Source organism: Gossypium arboreum, chromosome 8, assembly GCF_025698485.1.
Source record: "Gossypium arboreum isolate Shixiya-1 chromosome 8, ASM2569848v2, whole genome shotgun sequence".
NCBI classification, from domain to species: domain Eukaryota; kingdom Viridiplantae; phylum Streptophyta; class Magnoliopsida; order Malvales; family Malvaceae; genus Gossypium; species Gossypium arboreum.
This window is the reverse complement of record NC_069077.1, coordinates 128,207,972-128,235,513: the sequence shown is the minus strand read 5'-3', so window position 1 is coordinate 128,235,513 and position 27,542 is coordinate 128,207,972. Positions and strand designations below refer to the sequence as shown.

The 27,542-nt window shown below is 32.9% G+C and overlaps 2 protein-coding genes across 3 annotated transcripts in view; both read right to left on the bottom strand.

Annotated features, from left to right (window-relative positions):
* LOC108461590 (probable glutathione peroxidase 4) overlaps positions 1 to 27,542 on the bottom strand; it is a 79,763-nt gene that overhangs the window by 6,867 nt on the left and 45,354 nt on the right.
* LOC108461325 (protein PALE CRESS, chloroplastic) lies at positions 23,304 to 27,316 on the bottom strand. 2 transcript variants are annotated; one of them, XM_017761136.2, is made up of 7 exons: positions 27,059 to 27,316; positions 26,894 to 26,961; positions 26,172 to 26,366; positions 25,592 to 25,678; positions 24,780 to 24,830; positions 23,956 to 24,135; positions 23,304 to 23,713 (listed from the first exon to the last, which is right to left on the bottom strand). In XM_017761136.2, the coding sequence occupies exons 1-7, from the start codon at positions 27,165 to 27,167 to the stop codon at positions 23,480 to 23,482; spliced, it is 924 nt and encodes a 307-aa protein (XP_017616625.1). In that variant the 5' UTR covers positions 27,168 to 27,316; the 3' UTR covers positions 23,304 to 23,479. The 2 variants fall into 2 exon arrangements, with proteins under 2 accessions (XP_017616625.1, XP_017616626.1); XM_017761137.2 differs by lacking the exon at positions 25,592 to 25,678 and having other exon boundaries at positions 27,059 to 27,315.

Sequence of the window (27,542 nt, the reverse complement as noted above, 5' to 3'; positions counted from 1 at the left end):
GGTCACATTAATCACCTAAATGATCATGTCTTTTTCCGAATCTATTGTCAATTCTAAACTTGTTTTAAAATAGTGAATATCTCAAATTAATCAGTTAAAAACTTCTAACACCCCTAACTCGTATACGTCGCCGGAGTAGGGTTACGAGGTATTACCAGACATATCAAAACATTTAACATTCATTTCACAATCATCATAGCATTTTAGTCATACATCAATACAGAGTCCCTTATATAGGTCTACGAGACCTTAAGCATGCTTTAGAAAGGGGTCAGGACTAAACTGAGCTTATACAAAAATTTTTGAAACTTAAATATTTTTCAAAGTTATACAAGTCACACGCCCGTGTGAACAGGCCGTGTGCCTCACACAGCATTAAACACGCCCGTGTGTCTAGGCCGTGTGAAATTTAGAGAGGCTACTGACTTGGGTCACATGGCCGACCACACGCCCATGTGCCAGCTCGTGTGCCACACACGGCCAACAGACACTCCCGTGTGCCTAGGCCGTGTCAAAATTGTAGGGTATACTGACTTAAAATCGTAGGGTACCCCAAAGGACACACGGCTATGTAACATAACCGTGTGTCACACACAGCTGAGACACACGCCCGTGTCTCTACGCGTGTGGACAAAAATAGGCTATTTACAAAGCCAATTTGCCACCCATTTTGAGTCATCCCTATACGCATAAAACCAAGCACATTTCATACCAATTTCTAGCCAATTCATACACTAAAACATACACCATTCATGCCATATCATAAACAACCAAATTCATGCTTATAACCATATCAAAATCATGTCATAACCTCAATTTACTTCATTCAATCTTATGCCATAAACTTACCAATTCTCAAATAAGCACATACCAAAACTTACCAAAATTGACCATTTAATTTGGTCATTCAAGAGTATATCAAAACATACCATTTTTGAACACAAAGCATATACCAAAATTCATTCATAATCACATTCATAATCAAGCCATATCACATTACTAGATATACACATTACAAAACATATTCACATACTTCTAGCCTATACATGCCATACTCCAATGTTTACATTTTCAAAATGTACCAAAATAGAGTTTGATAGTGTGGTGACGATCCTTGACGATCCCCGAGCTTCCGGTAGCTTTGATATCTATAAAATAATTCTTAGCCAAATGCTATTACAAACCACATAGCTCAAATACATTTCACATATTCCCCATTCATTTGCACATGTAGCATATTTGCTCATACTTTTGTCACATATAATCACTTGATCACAAAGATATATATACTTACCTTTCAACATCAAATATGATATACAATTTCAAACGTACCTAAATCGGATACACATTTCATATAATCATTCGTTTCTCAGAATGCCCGTTGAGCCGTTTGAAATCATAAGGATACGTGGATAGCTCGGAAAGCTCGTACAATACCAACGTCCCAGATGTGGTCTTACATGTAATCAATTACGATGTCATTGTCCTAGATAGGGTCTTACACGAAATCAAATACAATGCCAATGTCTCAGACATGGTTTTACACGTAAATCATAAGTCGATGCCAACGTCCCAGATGTGGTCTTACATGAAAACACATATCAAATCCTATGTCATGACATATGTATCCTACCTATTCCTATGGTTCATACGGGGCTTTTCGAACGTTGAAACTTTGTCGATATTTTCTCGGATATCTCATACTCGACTCATATAGTCATTCATCATAGTTCAATAGCATATAATCAATAGTAATTCAATTCAAAACACATCTATTTGTATATAGACTTACCTCGAACGGATTAGAATAGACGAAATCGGCTACTCGACGACTTTTGACTTCCCAGATCTAATTCCGTTTTCTTTGGTTCTTGATTTAAATAAATTCAAATTTAACTTATTCAAAATTACATTCATTCAAATCAATCCAAAAACACATATTTAGGGTATTTTACAAATTAGCCCTAACATTTTCACATTTTAACACTTTAGTCCCTATTTCACAAAATCACAAAATACACATAATTTCTTTACACACATGCCTAGCCAAATATTCATAGTGTTCATATAAGCCCCACATTTCATTTATTTCACATTTTAGTCCCTCAAAATCTTATTTTTATAATTTAGCCCAAATTACTCAAATTCATAAAAAATTCAAAGACAAAACATGTTAACCTAACATCAAACTTCCATATACTATCATCAAACTTCATAAAACTCGTAGTTTCATCAATGGCTCAACTCAAAATCATCAACAATTTTAGAAATTCAAATATGGGCTTGATAAAACTCTAAGCAACGATCACAAAAACATAGAAATTATCAAAAACCGAACAAAATACATACCCAAGTCACCAAATCTCTTAGCTGAACCCTAAGCTTGAGTTTTCTTTATTTTTCCTTTGATATATTCGGCCAAATGAAGAATAAATGAAGCCAATATTATGTTTTGTTTAGTTAATAAGCATTAATACACAATTTACTATTATAACCTTATAATATACATTTAAAATTCCACCAACTAATATCCATTAATGTCATTCAATACATTCCATGGTTAGATAACCACATAAGGACCTCGAAATTAAAGAGACATAGCAATTAGGCACTTTAGCAAATAGAATGCAAACTTTGCATTTTATGCAATTAAGTCCTTTTATCAAATTAAGCACACAAACGATTAAATTTTCATACGAAACTTTCACACAGGTCAATTCACATATTATAAGCATGGAAAAATAATATTAAAATATTTTTATGACTCGAATTTGTGGTCCCGAAACCACTATTCTGATTAGGGTCTAAACCGGACTGTTACAAAACTAACATTAACTCAACAACGGAAAATAAATAAATTAACAACATTGTAAAATCATTATTAATGAATAATGTTAAGTGTGAACCATTCCATCTATATAAATTCCTATTAATAACATGCATCCTAATTAATGTAATTGAAAGTATTTGACCCATACCATGGTTTTTAATAAAATAAAATGATAATCGTAATAATAATTCATTGGTGAGAACATGCCGAGACCCTTCGTATGTCGAGTCCGTGTCTTTGTTTGTTGGGTTATTCGAAAAGAAGGAAAATAATGGGAGTGAGTTATGAAAGTTCAATGTGAGTCTCTTTACAATAAACCAATTCAAAATTTGAATATGTACAGTAATGTCTAACAATTTCATGTATCAAACAATTCAGTACAATGATAAACAGTGTCGCATATCACTCAATTCAATACGGTAAAATGGGTTTGCTACTCAAGCAAGCAACCATTAACAATCAATCATAATCAGTTTAGTTGATTCGTTATGCACTTTTCATGAATATGCACAATATGTCATGCAATGATCAATCTGTTTACCAATCAATAGTCCTACCCCCAACCATTAGCTCTCCAAATAAGGTTTCCCCAGAACTCCCTCCTCCAATCACACCGGGTTGTGGACTTAACACCATCAATAATTTGCAGTTTTCATTGCCACTGGCTGTGGACACATAACAAATGGATGCAATTGGAATCTGCTTTTGCTGTAGGTATATAGTGCACAAATGGAATGCAGATAAAACTAGCTACTGGCCGTGGAAACACAACGTACTCACAGATGAAAGCTATTAGAGGGTTGTGCTTGCATGGTAGAATGAACACAATCGAAATTTGCTTTTACTGTGGATACACAGTACACAATTAAATACAGATATAGTCATATACTTCCTCCTTACCATATTATCCCCCCATGCATATGCAATGCAATCAATATTTATTACATTCACTCATATAATCATTAATTCTTTTAACATTCTATTTCATTGCATAATAACGACAGTCACGATTAAATTCATCAATCAATAGTTCAATCAAATAAGCATATGAGACGTTCATTCAGCATTTATAATATTGATAATCATAAAATCATTCCTGGATCAAGCAATCAATAAAAAAAAGTAAGATCATAAATTCATTCATTCATATATTCAATCGTTCTAATCATAGTCAAGGACCTAATTGCATAATCTAGTTCTCTAAATGTCATTAAAAACCTAATTAGGGACTGATTTGAATAAAATAATAAAGGTTATAGTAAAACTATAATTTTTTGAAGAAGAGAGGCAAAACTATAAAATCTGGAAAACCAGTGGCAGAACTATAAAATCTAGAATAACAATTGAAAAACTGTAAAATCTAGAAAAACCAAGTGGCAAAACTATAAAATTTGGAATAATAGTGGCAAAACTGTGAAATCTAGAAAACCAGTAGCAAAACTGTAAAATCTGGAAAATGTTTGAGAACTGTAAAATCTTTAAAACGGTGGTATACAGTCCTGTGGGCCTAAACCTAGACACAGTTTTGAGTCGATTTTTCATAAAAGAATACACATTTGACTTTTCTAAGGTCTCGAGTGATTACCCTTCATTCAAGCTCGATCCAATCACCTACAAGGGTCAATCTTGATAAAAATTCAACAATCTACTGACTCGGAATTCAACAATTTGGGGAAGAACAATTGATGAGGACTTGATTGAATTTTCAAAAGCTTTAGGAGTATTTTTCAGTAAAACGTAAGGATTTTAAAAGAGTTTTGTGATAGAGAATAATGAAAGAAAATTAGGATATATAAAGAGTGTGTGTGTGAGAGAGTTTAGGGTTTTAATCTGACAAAACAACAAATGAGGAATTATAAATGATAACTGGAAATAAGAACGATAAATTCTATTCAAATTTGAAAATGAGTAATTTGAATTCTAGTTAGGATTTTAAAAGGATTAATTTGAAATAAATTAAAATAAGTAGTTAAAAGACAAGAATTTTAATTTTATTTAAATTATCTTTTATGAAAACAAAATATAATATTTGAAAAGGATTATCTTAAAATTCAAAATAGGATAAGAAGTTAAAAAGGTGATGGAGTTCTTATCCTAAATTGAATTTTAAGGAAAGATAAGATATTAAATCTAGTTAGGATTGGATTGGGGTGAATTTCTAAAATTTACAAATATTTGGGGCATTATTGTAATTTTTCTAAAGTTTAAGGGTGTGATTGTAATTTTTCAAAGTTGATCAAAATTAAAGGACAGCAAAATGTGCTTGGGAATGCCAACACCTTACCACTCGACCAAAGCACATTTCTTGTATATTTTTGCACTTAACTATACATATTGCTTCTTGTTGGAGGCTTGCTATTTTCAAAATAAAAGGAAAATAAATGAAAGGACTAGGATTTGATCCTAGACTCCTATGGATATACATGCTACTTAACCATCAAGCCCAAGGCTAATATCTTATTTATTTTAGTCACTTAATTATATATATTCATTTTACTTCAATTTATATATATAATTTTATTACTTTACATATTTTTCCTAATTTTTCTTTAACTTATTTAACCTACATATTTTTTAATGTTATCGTATTTTAATACTCATAGTAAAGACTCGTTATTAATATTTTAATTCAGTTTTACTCTTTTTCCAATTAGGTCCTAACCTAATTAAAACACACTATTTTCAAATTAGACCTCCTAATCAGATTTTATTTTACAATAACATCTAATTATTCTGCCCTTCTAAATTTTGAGGTCTTACAAGTTATGTAAATACAAAAGATTTTATTATATCGTATTGTGGAGTACGAAACCATTTGAAAGAATGGAGTTAAACATAAGTACCAAAGATAGATCGTGAACTCTTTAATTTGAGGCATTCAATTCTTCGAAATATGGTTGAGAGGACATTTGTTATTCTAAAAAAAAAGATTTCTCATATTAATATCATTTCAATATAGCATTAAAAAGTTGGATCGTACTAGCAGATCACTTACTTCATAATTTTATCCGTAGGTGGAATTGAGATGATCCATACTTTGAAAAGTATATAGAAGAAGAAGATCTTGATAATATTAATGATATATATTCAAGTTCATATGATGAAAAACTTGACCAATGACCAATAAATAAGAAGTATTTGTTAAATGCTAAAGATGGAATAACCCAACAAATATAAAACACTAGAACAATTAGATAAAATTGCATATCGACTACCTTATTTTTTGTTATTTTTATTAACAACCGTATTATCGACTACTTTATAAGAATAACATATTACATATGATGATGTGATTTTAATTTTTGTTTTTCTTACTAATAAATTTTGATGTTAATTAATATTTTAAAAGATATATAAATTATATAACTGTGTAATTACAATTTGTACCACTAAAAATGACATAGGAATTACAATGTAATTATACTCTATCAGTCAAATAAAAATTACAATTATTTGTTGTTACAAGATAATGTAATTACTATAATTATACTTTTATCCAATTACTTTGTATTGTCAAAACAGATCCTACATAAATTTTACATTATAAATTATCCTATGAATGATAAAATGTAATTTAGTTTGAGAAAAGCACCCACCGCTTATTAATTTTTCACTTTGACTATTATTGTAGTGGTGGGTAAAATCTAGTAATTAAGAAAACATGATATCATAGAAATAACTTGTTGAAGTATTCAGGGTTAGACCTAAACATTTGTAGCAAGTTCTTTGAGCTATCTTTTGCATTGATAGAAAGAAAGAAATAGTGTAAACTTTTTGATATTTTATTTTTAATTTTTATTGAAAAATAAAATTTTAAATAATTTCCTATTTCAAATTTTTTATCTATTTTTTAAAATGTTCTACAATTAGGATTGTTATATCTCTTTGCCAATTGGACACGTGTTAGCACTAGAAGTATCATTGACACTGTAACCCCTAATTCGGCCTAGACATTACAGTCGAATTCTGAAATTACGTTGACCACCGAAATGACCTAGTAGAACTATTGGAGTTTATAAAACAGTTGTTTAAAACATTTGCTTATTTTTGAAGAAAAACTTAAGGTGTTATCTTCTTTTCACTAAAGGATAAAATTTTTTAAAAACAATGGATTTTAAAGTTCACTTAAAAAAGTTGATTTCAATTTATTTACTTTTCAAAATCTCATGTATGTAATATTGTAATGAAAAAGTGATATTAAAATAGTTTTAATGAAGAAAAACTAGAATTTTATGCATAATTAATTCAAAATTCATGTTTGAATAGCCTAAGATCAATTTAAACGCCATGCATGCTAAATAAACTTAAAAACTAAGTCTCATGCCACAATTTAAATAAAACAATACAGTTCCAAATAACAAAAAATATAATATTAAGTTTAAAATACTTTTAATGAAAATATTAATCCAAGCCGAGGCCTTTCGAATGTCAAGTCTGCATCTTAACCTTGTGGGTTATCTGTAAAGAAGGAAATTAAAGGGGGTGAGCTTAAGAAGTTCAGTGTGAGTCCAATCACAAGAAAATCAATGTAAAACAATAGACAAAACATATGAAATAACAATTCTTAGAATAATCATGATCGAGTAGCAAATCAGAGTATCAATTTTTCATATCAACATATTAGTATAATAGTTTAGAATTCACAGTTTTTATATGCACATGCTTATGCATGACAATGCAATTTTAGTTTATCAGAAAAGATCCTACCCAACTCTACTACACACCACATTAAGAATTCCTCGTAACTCGTTCATCCATACACATCGAGTTATGGATAAACCACCACTGATTTACAGATAAACTGTACATACTAAAATAATTATGTGGACTTCCATCATCAATCTATCACAATTCAACTTGCATCCTTCCTTTTTCCTGGGAATGAGAGACATCCCGATACAAAATTCATAATAGTCCTTTCTCATTTTCTTCCCACTGCCATCACTGAAAATAATAATCTCGAATACATTTGATATTCGGATTTACCCTATAGACAATTCTACATCCTTTGAACGAATAGACAAGATACTGCTGTGAACTCTGTACTCAATTCTCTGTATACCCAGAGTTTCTCAGTACTGAAATCTTACTCTGAATTAATAGTAATAGAAACCAGAAATCAAATCCTCCCTGCAATTCCAAATTAAAAGTCGAATCATGCTGTACTTGTTTAATTTACCACTTATAGCAACATTTCTATACTCTGATCATCAACTGTTTAGAAACTTTACTAACATGAATCAAATGATTCCAACTTCATAGATGTGGTCTCTTTATTAATCAGGATAACTATACTTATAACATCTCTCGAACAAGAGAAATCCAACTAATATGTTTCCATAACATACTTTCAAGAATAAAACCCCATCATTTCTAACTATACGACTACTTACCAAAGAACGCATAACAGTATTCTCGAACCAGAGAATAAACTTAAATGCACATAACTCAGATTTACTTTTGCAGAATAACCATTCTTTACCCCAAGAATTTTAAAGAAACCTCGACATTGAAATCCCCACACTTCTATGGTCGAGCCAGAAGCTTAATCATAACAAATTCTAATATCGCAAGTCAAAGATTACTCGTAAAGATAAACCAAGCTTGATAATTCTCGAAACAAGAACGAGAGAAAAGCCAATATAAGAAATTCCAAGATATAAAGACTATACCAGAAATTGAGAATATAATCCAAAAGAAAATAATAAAGATGATCCGGAAAATCCCTCAGAGAAAACCAGAAGGAAACTACTGTCTGTACGCTCTAGAATTTCTTGTAACAGAGATAATATAATTCTCGCATATATAAACCATAATCAATAGAACATCAGAATAATCTTACATAGATTTTTACTGTCAACTTCATTCTAATGTATCAGAATAGAAATCTGAAGAGATGGGGAAATGTAGATCATAACTAACTGGACCAATAGAACTTTTCATCTAATATCACAGTCTCCAGCATCCTCACACAATAGAATTCCCACTCGAAAGGGATAACCATACGTATTCCCCAGAATAGAGGAAAACATAGAATACTCAGAAGAGAAAGATAGCCATCACTTTTGTTTAATTAAATTCGTCATACTCAGACATCTGTGCAAGTCTGACATTATTCCTCTAACTAATTCTGTCTTCGCTAATCTCATACTATTCCATTTTTGTACTCTTCAGTTTCACTTTTGCAAGCTTATGCAACATATCTCTCGAGAATCTCATCGTATAACTCTATTCTAGTAAGAGGGCGAAGATTGTAAAGCCTCTAAATTTTTTACTCTCAAGCAAATACATATTTAACAACAACATAGCTTTACGCATATTGATTCAAACATTTCAAATTTCCAACTTGTTATAAACATATTTTCACATATCTCAGTAATACATGCAACTTTATTTCATGCGAATATTAGCTAAACATAAGTGAATTTATCATAACTCAAACTCTCATTTCTTTTTTCTCAAATTACCCTTAATGACTTATCAAGTTTCCATATTTAGTCTTAATCACTTGCCAATATTTATCAAATTGGAGAACGTCTTACGGTTTTGAGTACATCGTTTACTTGATGCCATAGTCCAACTATGGTCTTGTACTAGCTTTCGTCTATCTGTGTCGATGCCATGTCCCAAACAGGTCTTACACTGACACATGTAACCGTGCCGATGCATGTCCCAGACATGTCTTACACTAGCCCTCGTCTCAATGCCGATGCCATGTCCCAGACATGGTCTTACACTGGCACACAAATCTCATGTATTGCCATCGTCCAACCATGTTCTTTTCCGTTAATTCATTAGTGAACGATCGTACTCATTCCCTGCGTTCCACCCAATTTGATCTTTCATTACAACTTTCATGCTATTTTGACATTTATGATTCTGTAAGTAAGATTATAAGGCATAACATTTCAGCATCTTGACTTCATTAATCTAGACATAAATGTCAACCTCATGTATATACTGATTACTAATCATGCAATAAAAGTATTCATACATACATTCTGTCACTTCAAGCAAATTTCTTTCTTTTCATAAACACTTGGCCAAATCAAGTTGGACATTTAACATCGTATGAATACTAACATGAATAAAAACGTTTTTCACAACTTAACTGTGTTTTACTCCACTATTTCACATTCTTTAACTCAAAAGTATCACATAGTGAATACTAGTTCATATGAAAATCATGAATATCTTTTCATACCTTTCCCATTTTCAGCATGTCACAAGTATGATTCAATAATCTCAACTTTACTCTTATCTTTATCAAGATTTGTTCAGTTCGAATTCATTCCTGTCTTAACCAACAGTTTTGTTAGGGCCGAGAGATATCACACTATCACGAGTAATACTATGGCATGTATAGCTAGACTCTCTTACGCTAAGTTAGTCCGAGAACCGACTAAACCATGCTCTGATACCACTAAATGTAACACCCCTCGCCCGCATCAGACACCGGGACGGGGTTCGAGGTGCTACCTGACTTTTACTAACACTTCCATACTAAACAGGGCCATGAAATCTCAAATAATTAAAAACTTTTATTTTCATATACAATCTGTCCTATATACGGGCTTACGAGGCCCAAACATACATTCGGAGTGGTTCGGACCCAACCGAGAACTCATGAAAAACTTAGAAAATCTCTTGCATCAAGGCTTCATACGCCCGTATGGGTATAGAGCACACGCCTGTGTGCTAGGGACACGCCCGTGTCCCAAACCCGTGTCTAAAAACCTGGACAAATACAAGGCTATTTTCCAAGCCATTTTGTCACACTCACAATAGGTACACGCATACTTATACAATAACATACAATATGGCAAAATTAGGTACTTAAACATTCCTAACATGTCATGATTATGGCAATTTCACATGCAATAGATATCATAGATTTTACTCACATCTTTACCACATTCATACTATAATCATTATAAACTCATCACATAATACCGTAGCACATGCATGCATAATTAAAATAGATTTACAACCCCATAATCAAAATAGGCCAACACATATTGTTAAAGCCATATCACATACTCTAATATTTAAACTCCTATACATGCCATAGGCTCAAAGTACTTGAAATCACTATACCAATAGCGTTAGCATGACAGTGTGATAATATCTCTGACAGCCTCCAACCTGAGCTAACCTGGAAACTCTAGAAAATATGGGAAAGAAGAGGGGGGTAAGCTTTCGCTTAGTAAGTTAATATGAAAACAATAAGCAACTCATTAACTTGTTTTATCAATGTTTACAACATATTCTCAAGTTCACTACAAGCTGTCTTTCTGAGCAACGGTCACTAAATTATTTATATCTGGAGCTATGAAAATCCGAATTAAGTTCCGTTAATTTTCCCTGAAACTAGACTTATTTTCCTTTCTTCCATAAAATTTCCAGAATTTTTGGTTAAGCCAAATAGTACATTTTATTCCTCAAAGTTACCCTTTATTCACTGTATGACAGTTCCGACCCTTCTGTACTAAAGTTCGATTATCTCATAGTATAAGACTTGAATAATGTTCTCGTATATTTCTATTGAAACTAGACTCATATTTATACTTACTAATTTTTTTATAGAATTTTTGGTTGGGCCAATTAGTACAGTTTATTAGTTAAAGTCTCCCCTGTTTCAGGGTATGACCACTCTGACCCCTATGCACTACAATTTCTCCATGTACAAAATTCCAACGACCATGCCGTTTATTTCCCCTAAAAATAGACTCAATAAGGAATCCATGAATTTAAGGTATGACTCTTAATAATTTTTGTACAGTTTTTGGTGAATTTCTAAAGTCATAATAGGGGATCTCGAATTCATTCAGACCCTGTTTCACAAGAATTCAAATATCACACAATATGGAATTCTTTTTCTTCCCCTGTTTCTTTCATGTGAAAATAGACTCATTAACCTTTAATCCCATATTTTATTCTGCCTCTAACTCATTTTCCACTATTTTTAGTGTATTTTCAAAGTTACACTACTGCAAAACTCAAATCATCAAGGCTAAATTACTCATTCATGATCATTGTTCACAAAATTAATACAACATCGTTTGTATAATCATCACCGAGACATTCATATCACATTTTCATTTACCATCTTACCATATTGTTGTTATGTCGAGTTTTCAACCCGAGGGTTAAGTACATACCTGTTCAAAGTATCCATTTTACAACATTTACCAATATGTCCCTTTCATCTCGAGTATTCCTCCATTTGAGTAGAATTTTACCCGTTGAACACATCGGAATATAATTCGGATACATGGAAAGTTTGCACATAAGTGCCACATATGTAGCCAAGCTACCATGTAACCCGCCCATAACTGAACTCGGACTCAACTCAACGAGCTCGGGCGTTCGTATCCATAAGTGAACTCGGACTCAACTCAACAAGCTCGGATGCCTAGTTACATCTCACGAACTCGGACTCAACTCAACGAGTTCGAACATTCGCATCCATAAGTGAACTCGGACTCAACTCAACGAGTTCGGATGCTCAACCATCCTAGTGACATGTCACTTGTATCCTAATCTATTCCTAAGGTTCAAACGGGATTTTCCTCGAATACATATCCTTGCCATCTTAGTAAAATACCGAAACCAATACTCGGTAGCACTTTATATTTAACGATAATACACATAACTTGCATTTTATTCAAAATAACCACAAAGCATATATTTCATGATAAAATCAGCATATCATATATTTAACATCAATAACTTAAAAATAAAAATTATGCTACATTATTTACACATGAACTTACCTCGATGCCACAAAGGTGAAAAAAAAAGACGTAATTATCCCTTAATCGATTTCTTTTCGTTCTAGGTCCAAATCTCGATTTTCATCATCTAAAATATCACATTCAACTTATTAAAACAATGTACTAATCAAATTAGTCCATTGACACACTTGGGCAATTTTTACAATTTTGCCCCTATATTTTGCCAAAATTACCAAATTACCCCTAGGCTCGTAAAATAATTTTTATCATATTTCTTTACTCCTTGAGTCTAGATGAACCATTTTCATAACTATAGCAACTCATAATTTCAACTATTTCACACATTTACAACTCATTTTACAACTTAGCAATCTAGCCCTTTTTAAGGTGTTTTCATGCAATTTCTTTCACAAAAGTTGTTTATTAGACAACTAGGACTCATAATCTTCCATAAAAATATAGAAAACAACACATTTACTCTCATGGAAAAACCCTAGACTCTTCATCGTTTTGCAAAATAGTCCCCTCTTATGAAAGCTCATGCTTTAGGGGTTCCAAAAATGTAAAAATCATCAAGCAAAGACATTAAAATCACTTACAAGCAAGGGAAATATGTTGCTGAAATTTTCCAGCTTCAAATCCCTTTCTTTGCTGCATATTTCGGTGAAGGAGAAGAGAAAAATGATAGCTTTTTCTTTTTGATTTGTTAATAATAAAACTAGTCAAAATTGGTGACCAAATTTCACCTAATTTTGACTTTTCAACAATTTTGTCTCCCATGGCCGGCCATCACACTTTCAATGGACTAATTTCACTTTAAATACCCCCAATTTAAGATACAAGGCAATTTAACACCTTTAGGTATTAAAACACAACTTTTACCTTTTACGCGATTTAGTCCTTTTTCGAAATTAGACTAGAAACTGCTAAAATTAACTTACCAAAATTTACATGCACTTATAAAATTATATTATAACACATAAAATAATACTAAAATAATTTTCTCTGGCCTCAGAATAGTGGTCCCGAAACTATTGTTCCGACTAGGCCCAAAATCGGGCTGTTACAAAACTTCCATGTTTTTCCACAATTTCACTTTTGCAATACTTTATGCATATTTCATCATCTCATAACATATTCATTAAATTTTTATAATAATTTCCTTATTCACATATTAAATTATTTCGCTTAAACTTTTGTACTATTTTCAATTTAATCCCTATTTTCATGTAATTTATTTTTCACCATATAAGCACTTTCATCAATTAATCCATTATAATAACTTATATCACATAACAAATTTTCATGCATACCACTTCTCTTGTTTCAATTATAAATTTCACAAAGTTTACAATTCAATCCTTAATATCATGAAGATTCATTATTTATTATAATTTCACATTATCATCAAATTGTAATCAATTTACTACTTCATTTAAACTCTTTATCTTAAATTTCAAATGTATGTTTATTTCATTGAAAACAACTTTTATGAAATATTTTCAGAAAATCTGTCAAACAACAGAAAATATTTTACACTGATTAATCCAAACACCAGAAAATATTTATAACACTCCTAACCCGTATCCGTCGCCAGAATAGGGTTTCGGAGTATTACCGAGTAATCGTAATCTAATCATTCATTTCAAGCATTTCAAAAATAATAAAATGATTCATCATTAACATGCATAGAGTCCCTTATTAAGGCCTTTCAGGGTTTGAAATCACTTTAGAAAAGATTTGAGACTAAATCGGGAACATTTGAAAATTTTAGGAAAAAGTTTGAAAATTTTTAACTACAGGGTTCATATGGCCGTGTGGTCAGGCTGTGTGACTCATATGGCCAAGTCACACGCTCGTGTGTCTAGCCGTGTGGGCATTCGAAATAGGGACACACAGCTGTATGCTAGCCCGTGTAACTCTCTGACTTGGGTCACACGGCCAAGCCACACACCCGTGTGCTAGCCCATGTACCCTTTGAAATGTCCTCACACGCCCATGTGCTAGCCGTGTGTCTCACACGGCTAAGTCACATGCCCGTGTGTCTCACACGGGCTGGACCAAAAATGTGCCTTAAACAACAAATTTACCATTTCCAACAAGCTTGGACATTAAACAACTCAAAAACCATTCATTTAACCTGTTCAAAACACGATCAAACACATTCAAAACATGCCAAAACAATCATCCTAGGTGCTTAACCAATGTACCCTCATTGGTACGACACTTATATCATCAAAACATCAACCAAATTAAAATTATAAACATGTCAAAATTCATCAATTTGGCCTAACTCAAAACTACCTAAAACGCTAACTTAAATTCACATTCACATATCTAGATTTGGTTCAATTTTCCATGCCATAATATGGCTTCAAACACAAACACATGTTTATATGTATATACCAAACCAACATTACATTTATAATTCGTCCACAAAATAACTATCATTTAGACGTCCTAGGTGCATGCCGACACAAAAGATAAACATCACCACATTTGAGTTTGGGATCATTGTTGGATGTTGAATCGGCAATAAAAAGAGAAGTACTTAATCTGCGCATGGAAAAACAAAATCGTACGCTGAGTAAAACTCAGTGATATTTCTATAATCCAAATATTTAAAGATAAGATAATATAATATGCACAATTGAATTTTAAGCACATATTAATGTCCAGTATCATAACTCTCATATGCTATTATATTTCATTTGTTAAACAATGTCCCAATTCACACAATTGCTATATAAATAGTTATTCACATATCAAACCACAGTTATTTGTACAATGGCATTAGCCATTCAATACTCAACTCATGAATACATCATTTCATACCATACTCAATTCTCATCACTCGCTATATAATAGCTTTTCACAATTTGATCCACATATCATTTAAACAATAACATTATCCATTCCATATCCAATTCATGAGTACATAACTCATGTAACTCGTTTTCATGTTTCAAATCACTATCCCATTCTCAGTTCACATACAATATCATCCAATATCAATCATAGTACTGTTTTATTTAATTACCCCTATTAACACGACTCGGATAGATACACGGATCCAACCAACACACCAGTTTGGCACCCAGTGCCTCATCAGATAATCCGAAGTAATATGTGCCCAGCGCTATATAAATTTGACACCCAGTGTCTCATCGGTTAAATTGAAGTAAATTGGCACCTAGTGCCTCATCGACTCGAAGTCGAAGAAATCCCTGAACTCTTCCTATCCTATGGCATGTCATCTATATCCGACTCAGCTCAATACAGTTAATAGGGTTTAATTTCACATTTCAGATATAACTAATATCCAATACTAATTTTTCATATAATCATATACATACACATGAATTAAATTCAATCTATAATAATCAATATCCAACTTTCACATTAACTCATATATTCATTTCAATTCAATAATCAATACATTCGATATGTATCACCAATTCAATCCATTTCAATCAATTATCAAAATGTCAATTACTCACCTCAACACTTACCATATGCATTAAATTGAATTATAACAATTAACAACTAAGTTCGGATTATAGAAATACAAATCATGAATTCCGAGTTATTCCACATTGATTTTATCTTTCCTATTTTTAGTCGAGGTTTCCAGTATGGCATTAGCTACAAAATTAAAAAAATTAAAACTCATCAGTACAATAAAATTTCAATTTCATATTGAATATTGAATATTTTAATTTTTACTCAATATTTGCCTAAATTTTAATTTAGTCCCTAAACCGAGACTAATTTTTATTCTCTACATTTAATTTTATATTTTCATACAAATTCCACTTTAAACTAAATTTAACTCCCTATTTTTACTTAAACCCTTAAATTTCAAATTTATCACAATTTAGTCCCTAATACTCAAATTTTACAATTTGTTCTACAATTTAACCCTTTTCCGTTTCTAACTTAGAAATCTATTAATTTAATCCCTAATAATAAAATTATTCAACATTGACAACACTTAAAAACTTAATAATTGCTAAAATTTCAACATGGGCCAGGTAACCCTAGGTACGGGGGGTTCCAAAAACATAAAAATTACAAGAAAATGGACTAAATTGACTAAACAATTAAACTTTTAACCTTAGAAGTCCTTAGGTTGTTGTCGATCTCTTTCTCCCTTTCTTTCTTTTTCTTTCTTAATTTTGTATGGCTTTCTTTCTTTTCTTTTTTAGTCTTTCTTTTATTATACTTATTTTGTTTTATTATACTTTAATTTATTATTATAATATGATGCATTTACTTAATTATTAAGATAACATATTTTAACATATTTTTGTAACATAGGTATAATTACTACATTGGTCCTTTAATTTATTTTTAATCTATAATTTAACTTTCACCCTATATAAAATTTAGTCCTTATACCTAATAACTTTTAATTCAAGTAAATTTGCTTAACCGAAACCTAATTAACTACACAACTAGCTTTGTAAATATTTATTAAAAATATTTACGAGTCTGATTTACGGGAATGGAGTCCTGGAAATGCATTCTGATTTACGGGAATGGAGTCCCGGGAATGCATTTTTCGACACCTCTGACTATAGGGTCGTTACAATATCAGCTTTTTCAAAAAAGTAAGTTATTTTTCAAAAATCATTTTTCGAAAGCCATTTTCAATGAAACAAACGAAGCCTAAAATGAAATCTATCTAATAAAGAAATTAATAATAATTCTTACAACTAAGGCCTTAAGCCACTAAATGCTTAGGTCCTCACAGTTTCAATTTCTAATCAGGCTATTTATTTACAAGTAATTTCTTAAAACTTAGCTAAGGCCTACCTATCCAAAAAAATCCAAATCCTGGAAACGTTATCTGACTTTATTGAAATAGTCCCTGAGGCGGAGCCTCTAATAATACCCCTCTCCTATGTGCATGACTTGATCCATCGGCGATCTCTTGTCTCCACTCCATCTAGCTTGGTCCCTCCTTTGAGTCCTCGAACATCCTCTCAATTCCTGCAAACATCAGCACACTACTGTAAGTTCAAATGAACTTAGTGAGTTCCTTTATCACATCATAATTAAACCCTAACGCACGAGGGTAATCAATGTAAAATAAAATTAAAATAAATTCAACTCCCTGACTTCTCAAGACGGGTATTTCTTTACTAGAGTGGCGGACTCCACCTGATCCTTCGAGCTAAGTGGCTCGCCTTGAGACCTTTCTTTGTTGGAACTCTCCATTCAACCGAAATCCAAACACCTCGCCACATCTCTGAGTCTTGTCTTTATTTCTTGTCTTTCCTTCTTCCTTTCTTACACGCCACATGTAGGGTGTTCACCAACATTTACTTTACTTGGCTATAAATCTATTTTCTCATCTTATACCTCTATGGTATCCCTTTTTGCCTTTCTGCCAAAGGGTCCGTAAGACATACCTTTCTTGGCGGGCTTCCATAGTCGAGTCATCCTTTGGCAGACTCCCTCTTACCCTCCTGCTAGTCCCGAAAGTATTGTTGACATGTCCGTATCATGTTGTCTGTTAGCATAACTTGCCACTCTGGCAAACCCGTTCACATTTCTTTCATTACTTAGGAACTCGTCAGTCTCATACATAAAGGTTAATTTGACTTGTTGGACCTACAGGCTAACATCCATATAGCTATACAAGCTTGCTATCTTACTTGTTTGTTTCCTCTTAATGAGTCTACCTTGGTGGCAGTATACCCGTAATAGACTTTCCTCATAGAGGAATAGTCTTGATAGACATACTGTCCCTTGGACAATATCCTTATCTTGAGAATAGGACTCTCATTCCTTTCTTGAGATTTACTTCTCGAGTGCAACCTTATTGAGCTCTTCTTTATGGCTCTTCATTTCGAATCCTTACTTGCGATCCTCTGATATCTCATTTCTTATATTTCCATAATTGAGCCAACTCTTGTATGACCTATTTGTCTCTAGTTCTTATTAAGTCTTCGCCCGTGCCTTGTTGGTTTTCATCACTATCCTTATTGCATTCAACATTTTGGCAGATACCTTATGATCCATTGCCATAATTATGCTTTCCTTAAACTTTTCTTCCACCTACGTGGTTGTCCCATACTTGGTGCCCAAGCTTGTACTCTTCACTTGAGGTTCTGGCATACTTCTCTCATTTATTCTCTGACTAACTCTATGGCATGTCATATCCGAACTATGGTCTTACACACTTCTCATCTTTTTCTCAAGTCTTGGAGGACTTACCCATGTTTACTGTCCCGAAAGGCTTACTCTTTGTGGATGCCATGAAGTCTTTCATCCTTGGTTTTACTCATCATACTTGGCTGCCATAGCATCTTTCATTTATGGTTTTACATTGTATACCTTATACCATTTACCTTACTGCCATGGCATCTTTCACCCATTGTCTTATGCTACGTACCATATATCCATACTATCATAGCCTATTTCATCTATGGTCTTACGACATAAAAGCAGTAGCTTACAATAAAAAATAACCATGGGTTATACTCTACATTATTAACTTAAACCCATTTTTTAGAAACATTCAGAACTCTTAAAATAGTTTTAATGTCCATAATTTACCCTATGTACACAAAAGGGTTAATAACCTTACCCCTTTACTGGTTTCCCTATTTTTCCATCTCCATCCTTATTAATTCTACTCCATGTAGAATCTTCCATGGTTACTTTTCCTCGAGCTATCGAAGATGATGAAGAATAAGAGAAATGAAACTAAGTCGAGAAGGAAATCATTCTTGGGAGCCATCTCCAAGCTATTTATAACCCTTCCCGTATTTCTTCCAACCTTAGAAGAACTATGCATTCTCAATCATTATGTCTCCCACCAAGGAAACAACGGGTTCCATCCTAACCGAACAAGGTTTGGTTCCCAACTATATCCAATTTAGTTTCTAGCTTTCTTGTTTCTTTCAATATACCCGTCAACTTATGGTTTCTTTCAATCTAGTCTCTTAATTATTCTAAATTTCAAGTCACTGGAAATCCTGGTGTTACAAAAGAAAAAGAAGATAGAGAACAAATTCTATTAGGGTTTGAAAAGGGGTAATATAAAAATCTAATTAGGAAAAGAAGAGAAAAATATAGTGGAATTCTAATTCTATTGGAATTTTGAGAAAGGGGCAGGATATGAATTCTAATTAGGAAAGAATTGGTTAAATACCTAGGGCTTGCAAACCCTAGGGGCAACACATGCAAATTTCCCCTAGCCTTTTCGAAAATGGAAAATAAAAGGGAAAAAGGGGGCTTGAACTTAGGATCTCTAAGAAGGAGGACTAACATTTAATCATTGAGCCTATTGCTCATTTCTTGCTTAATTTAGACTCTGAACTGTACATATATTTGAGGATGTTACGACCGAAATTAAATAAAAACGAAAGAGGAAAGAAGGCCTCGAACCTAGGACTTCTAAGATGGATGGACTTATCTATTAACCATTGAGGCTATAGATCATTTCTTATTTAATCTTATTTCTTATCTGTATATATTTCAGGGGTGTGACAACTAGATTGCTGAAAATAATAAATATATATTTTGGGGAGGAAAAGGCTCAAACTTGGGTCTCTAAGGTGGATCCTTCAACTCTTAACCATCAAGCTTAATATTCATTTCTTATTTAATCTAGATTCTTAATCATATATATATATATATATATATATATATATATATATTTCGGGATGTGACTTTTCCCTAGGTTGTCAAAAATAATAAAATGGGATGAAGGAAGCTCGAATTAGGGTCTCTAGGAAGGACTGTCTAACATTTAACCATTAAGCCTATAACTCATTTCTTACTTATTTTAAACACGTAATTGTACATATTTTGGGGTCGAAATCACAAAATTAAAATGGGAAGGAGGGGCTAAAAATATAAATTTGAGAAGAAGAGAAAAGTAAAAATAAAAGGCTGATCACAAAATAAGAAAGTGTTTTATACCCAAATTAGGAACAAGGGGCTGGAATTAGGGTTAAAATTAGGGGTTTGCTAAAAAATTAGAAATAATGAGAGAGGAGGGACCACTCTTGGTTTTCACAAATCCGATTCAACTAACCCTATTTTTGGGGTGTGACAGACTCTCCACATTGACTTCCTCTAAAATAGCATCCTGATAGGCCTCCTAACCTCAGTATCTTTGAGTATGACCACCCATTCTCGCTCAATAGAATCATCCACCTAGAATTAAGTGTGAATATCATCCTAATGAGAACACACTTCCAAGACAATAAAACAAATCTATTTAGGCTTAACTACCTCGTATTGATAGAATCTCATGATATGTGCGCATGATTATCCATTATACATTTAATGGGGCTAAACATATATCCCGACACGTTATGTTAACAAATAATAGGATCCCTCCTATAAATACCTTGAAGAATAATGAACAAGGGATCTAACTTTAGCACCCTAAAGTTATTTCGAGCATTTGTCTTCTTGATTAGCCTATTCTTTTGTCCTTGTTCTGGCTCTCGGTCTCTTCAAGTGAACTGACCTTCATAGCACCGCCTTGTCCTCCTCCCTGGTTGTACCCAGTATCAACAATGACTAAATTGATAGGATGGGTAAAGTTGAAGGTCAAATTGGTTGAATCTTTTAGAATTAGGACCAAATCGATAAAATTAATAAACATGGGAGGGTTAAATTATTATTATGCCAAGTAAATTATAACACCAAAGTATCACAAGTCCATAACATTTGTGACTAAATTAAAAAAATTTGAAGTTGATTGACTAAAATAGAAACATATTAATAATAGAATGACTATTGTTGTAATTACCTTAATATAGATGATTTTTTACATATAAAAACACGTTTAACATAAGCTACATATGAATTAGATTGTGGGTCAAATTTCAGTTTTACCGACCAAAGCCAAAATTCACTTCTATAACTGTATAGTAGGTACGGACACCGTCCAATGTCCTGTTTATGTCAATATTATTTTATAAGGTTAATATAGCTTTGATAATTAGGTAAACTTTGCTATTTATAATTTTATTTGGTCATTCAACCTAATTTTTTATTAAATTTTGATGATTTTATTTGTAAAATTATACCATTCCATCATTTAAAATTTTTTTGGTAAAAGAACTTTTTTGGGAGCAACTTGATTCCACTCAAAATTAGCAATTAGTTCCTCACATTTTTAAAAGTAAGTAACTAAAGAAAATTAATCACAATCTTGATTTTTTTCCGTCAATTTATCTTACTTTAGATTGGTATAATAACCTTTTATGTTTACAAATTGTCATTTTGATTCTTCTTCTAAAAATTTAACAAATTTAGTCCCGTCGGATATAAAAAAATTAGAATCAAGACCATATTGATTAAATGTGTAAATGTTGAGGGTTAAATTATTAACTTCTTAAAATTAATACAAAATTGTAGAATGTATAAACATTGAAATCTATTAAACCAATCAAAAGTAGTATAAATTAATGAAAAAGTGAACATCAAATTTATTATTTTTAAAAGTTATTACAAAATTTTAGAATGTATAAACATTGAAAGCCATTATATCAATCAAAAAGTAGTATAAACTAATGAAAAAAGTGAACTTCATCAAACTTTTGAATTTGAGAGGGATTAAATTGCTCTATTTTTTTGCTCAACATCGAAATTGAGAGGGACTTAAGAGATTTTTTACCCTTTTTTTTTAATTTTCAAATAATGTTGTGGCATAATTTTAGAATTTCATATAATCAAACTTTTACATTTGCTAAGTTTAGAAACCAAAATGGATCTAAATATCAAGTTCATGTACCAAAGTGGACCAGATTGCGAAGTTCAGGGGCTAAAAGTCATATTAACCCTTTCCTATGTTGATTTAAAATATTTTATCTCCGACCTAACCTACACTAACAGTTGAAAACTTCGGACGGCGGCCAACAACCAATGTATGAAAGTCAATACAATTTAAGCGCGTGGCAAAGCTTGCCACCGCCATTATATACTAGTTCATTGCCTATTTGACTTCTTAACAAATTCAACTTTCTCGCCTCTCGCCAAATCCCACCATTATTAACCACCAAACACGAGTCTGCAACAGCCAAATAGAACCCAACAATGGCGACCTTGCCAACTCCATGCTCCATAAAATTTCAGCCTAATGACAACCCTTTTCCCACATTGAAACATCATCAACCTCACAACATTCCCATCATCTCATCAACGCTGAAAACATCAACCAAAAGTCTCCATCCGTTCATCAGTAGCACGGACAATTACAACCCTGTTGTTGATTCTTCAAGGCGGGGACAGGTTTTGGGTTACCAAACATTGACGACAAAAGGTGGTCATTCAAGTGAGTTGAAAACCAAGCAACATGATGAAGTTTCGTTAGAGAGAGAAGCTGAGATTGTTATATTCAAGCTGAGGGCAGTTGTGGAGAAACTTAGAGATATGGAAGTGGAGAAGATTAATGGAAGGTTGAAGGGAACAATGTCAGATGAAGAGAGATTTTTGGTGGAGAATACGAGTAGAGAAATCGCGGGCAAGTTTTTGAAGAGACCGGTTGAGTATTTAAAAGCAAGTCATGGAGATTTTGTGACCAAGTTGGAGGACTTGAATTTGTTGATTCGTATGCTTGAAAATTCATGCAGCACCGGCCGCCAACGATAGAGCCTTTTAATTTCTTTTCTTTTTTCATCATAGTTTTGATTCGTTTGGATCATGAACAAATGATTCAGTTCATTAATTCTTTTTATGCAATACATATATATATATATATTAAATTACTCTTGAATATACCTGCATATTATATACTCTTGAACCTACAAATGCTATATCCAGTTACAGTTACAAGTTTCATAGGTTCTCCCAAAACAAAATCAAACTAATATGTCGAAGCAGATGAGAAAAAGCTGGATGGCTTTGTTTTCTTTTTCCTCCTTTTAATCTTAAACTATAGTTACCATTGTAAGTTAATGGCTACATCCAGCAGAGTTTCGACTTGGCATATGGTTCGTTTCCTCTCGTGTTCCTTCAATTTTACTGCAACAGATTCTGGATCAAGCCCATCTGAGGTTTGTGCTTCGTTTTGTTCGGATCGAACCTCTTGTAGCAAAGCATCAACCTCTCTTATAAAATCTACTCGTAGAAGAACATCATCAGCTTCGGCTGGTAGTGACAATGGGCCGTGATGCTGTTACAAAAGTCAGGTATAATAAGTTACGGTGTTCATTTCAAATATTAACATTCATGAACATGTCACTGCATGGATAGTTGAGAATGCAATCGTACTTTAGAAGGATAAGATTTTCTCCGGTGAGCTCTTTTCCGGTTTCTAAATCTACAGGCAACAAGGACTTTGCCTTGAAGCCACTGATTCCACATCCATGTGTAAATGTGGAGGTTCATGATTCGAATAAATAAATAATAGCTTACCTTATCAATGTCAAAACCAGCTGGTACAAGGATGCTAAACGGATCCTCCCGTGGGAAAGTCTCAACCATGCGTTTTTTGCATTCCTTCAACCATCCTTCATTGTCAAACCCATCATGCATATTCAAAAGATCATTGAGCAGCCTCATAGCAGGACTTGCCTCCCGTTTCAATATCTCAGTCTAAAATATGAAGTAAAACATAGAACTTTTTCACTCATTTCGCAGTTAGAGTTGAAATACAGCAAGAGCTTAATAGAGGCAATGGAGATGAAACAAACAAAATATTCCCTTATTATGTGAGATATGATCATTTATACCATTTTGACAGCAAGAAACCAAATACTCCAGCAAAATAGAGCACTTCAGGAAAAAAGAGGAAAAAAAACAGCTTTTACCATTTTCTTTACCTTTTACTGATCAAATTCATACTCGATAAAAATTCATACTAGATAAAACAAACCAAAAACGACTGTATCCATGAAATAAAATGACTTTTCAAGGTGGTGGCAGTCTGGCAGATATTAAAAGGTTCTAGGTTGGAGGTATAAGGTTAATGAAGCACTGATAAAGATTAATTGATGCATCAAGAAGCTTTGGATATTTCTGAAGATGATTGATAACCAAGGCATTTACCAGAAAATGACATATGGATTCAAGATTGTAAGTAATAAAAATCAAACCTCTGGTATGATACATGTTTATTTGCAATAAAATAAAAGTAGGACAGTTTTCAGAATTGCCATTGCAAGTGTTAACATCTGTAATATACCCGTTAACAGAATTTAATTCTGATTGGTAATCAAAATATTTAGTGCAGTGCATACCTCAACTCGTCTGTAGAGAAGATCAAGACTCCTAATGGCATCCTTTTCATCCTAGAAAAAGTTGTAGGTATTAAATTTATACACTAAAGAGAGTGAAACAGAACTTAAAGTCGGTACATGGACTACATAACACTTTGTGCATAGAATATATTTTTGAAACCCCCTTCTTATTAGGCATTGTTATGTCAAACACATCATGCACAAGGCTGATTCAAACCAATTGCAGGAGTGCCCGGAAATTACATTGAAATAACAATACAAGCTAAGGTTCAAAGGATGTTCGCTAGAAGAGCTTGATTCATGGAATAAGTAAACGCATGCACAGATAAAAAGCAATAGTCCAGGTCTAATGCTACAGTGCTCAAACTCAGTAACTGCCAAGGTCTGGGCTGTGTGAAGAAACAGGTTAAAATCAATGGATATCCCTAACGAGGTACATGGTCAATTTTTGAAAGAAACATTTACTCGTGTGCAATTAAGTTTGGGTGTTTAGTTTCCATGTACCTAATCAACAAACATGCCATGCTTGGTACAGAAAAGATGAACTTCATTGATTGTAGGATCTTATAACTGTTACCATTGTTGTGTTTTTCTATGTCTCGAGGTGATTTTCCATGGCTGTCAAAAACACCCAAATTTTCTGATTTACACATCAAATTTTCTCAAAGGTTCGGAATACGGTTCAAGTTTTTCATGCATTCAGTACATTTTTGCATGGACATGTCAAACCTCAAAAAGGAAGGCTGCAAAAGAGAGAAGAATAAGCAAAATTGAGTGCTGCCAAAATGGAAACGTACTAAAAGCCCACTTACATCCCGTCGAGCAAGATCAAGGCGATTCCATATGACCATTAGCACAAGTTCAGTAAGTTCACCTCTCTCTGCAGCCTCCTCAATTTTCTGCATTAGAGTAAAGTAATCGAGGGGCATGACCAACAGAAAGTTATGTCAATAAAAATGAAGTTTCTTTTCATGTTCGGAGGCAGAAAGGCAACCTTGCCCTGGCGATTATAATCTGGTCAAATTAGACTATTCTAAGAGTTTCCAAAGATAATGTTCCTATTTCTGTTAAGGGACTGTCCCGGTTTGGGCGTAAGATAGCATGAGATAACTTTACTTATATCAGAAAACCTCAGATGTATTTCTTAACCAAAAACATTTGCCAATTCCTGATGAATCTCAGTTGAAACAATTGGACTTCCGATTTTGGACAATGATGGAAAAAAAAAAATTCAACTCTATGGTATTATTGTTATCATTGTTGACACTTTACAAGCAGAATAAGAATTCAATCAGAACATTTCTATTATCTTAAAACCTTAGAAAAATAATTTCAACTTGTTTTAATGAACTGGCTTTTGGGTCTGCAAACATATATATATAAATATTTTACCTCTTCCACCTCTTCTTCAGCCCTAATGAAGTTTGAAACTAATTTCCTGGCTCTTACAACATCTTCTTGCGGGTACCCCTTCAAACGCATACCTATTTCACGATACTCTTCAGCCTTTCTTTCCTCTTCTTCCTCTTCTTCTCGACGCCTTCTATGCAACTCCTTCGTTTTTTCCCGTTGTCTGGCTTGCCATTCCTGACCAAGAGGTTTACCAATGCCAGTTTCTTATTCATTATAAACAATTCAATTGAACTGCACTGATGAATGATCCACACAATTTACGCAGACAAGGACGTTTGTACATCTATTGTATGTTGACAACTGCTCTATCACCAAATGTATCAAATTAGAAACACAAATATATGCCAATATTTTGATGTCTTTATACATTCATTTCGTAATGAACGACACTTTTAAATCTCAGGTTTACAAGTAAGCAACCAAAGAATCAATTTTCAGCTACAATTACACTTGAATGGTTAAGTTAGCAGGAATTCGATTCATAAGCTGCACTCTGCCAAGAAAAACGTGTGGCTATACACAACCATGATTTAACTAAGTTAATTCAGAAGTGACCCAGAAATAGCTAATCCTGAACACCCATTTATTAATATTAACCAGAGTAAGAACAAATAATAGAAGTGAAAAAAAAAAATGGAGGTAAACCAAATAAGAAAAAAAGAACAACACATAAACCAAATAAGCAAAAAAGAACAACACACATCATCGTAATACTCCTTTGGCATCCCTTCCAGAAGTTGTTCTTCTTGGTTCATGCACCTCCTCAAAACTGTGTTAAATCCCCACCGAGAAAACAAATTATAAATAACGAATTTGAAGCGAATAAAAAAACCTGGTTGAGAAAAAGTGAAGAGATAGGAAGTAACCTGTTTTAGAAGGGAAAGTCGTCTTGAAACGGGAGAGGCGCATATTGCAAGGTGGAAGCAAGGGTTGTAAGGGAAGCGAGCAGGTTAGAAGGAAGAGCTTCGCCTCCATTTTCTGGCTTCCGATAAATATGAAATATCAGAGTGAAAGTAGAGCACTCTGGAGTTTTGGAGTTCGTAGGGTCTTTATTTACAAAGTTGGACTGAATGTCTTTATTCTAGGAGTTGAACATTTTCTATCCCAATATTTTTTATTCAGGTAAAGGTCCCCGTATTATGTTTTTTTTTTCTTTCTTTTTTCAGATTTTCCCTTATTTCTAGTTTTAACTTTTATGAAATATGGATAAAAGTATCGTAAAGTTGTTATATTAAAAATTAGATTGTATTTTACTTTTAAAAATAGTGTCTTTTTCAATTTAAAAATAGGTAAATTAAGCCATATATATTAGATCAAATGGTCAATTAATTTTTTGAATTATTACGACTA

Coding starts and splice junctions, on each gene's coding strand:
- LOC108461325 (XM_017761136.2), bottom strand. CDS start 27,167: ATGGAGGCGAAGCTCTTCCTTCTAACCTGCTCGCTTCCCTTACAACCC. Junction 26,367..26,893: donor CAAAGGAGTATTACGATGAT/GTGTGTTGTTCT, acceptor CCTCTTGGTCAG/GAATGGCAAGCCAGACAACG. Junction 23,714..23,955: donor CTGGTTTTGACATTGATAAG/GTAAGCTATTAT, acceptor CTTTTGTAACAG/CATCACGGCCCATTGTCACT.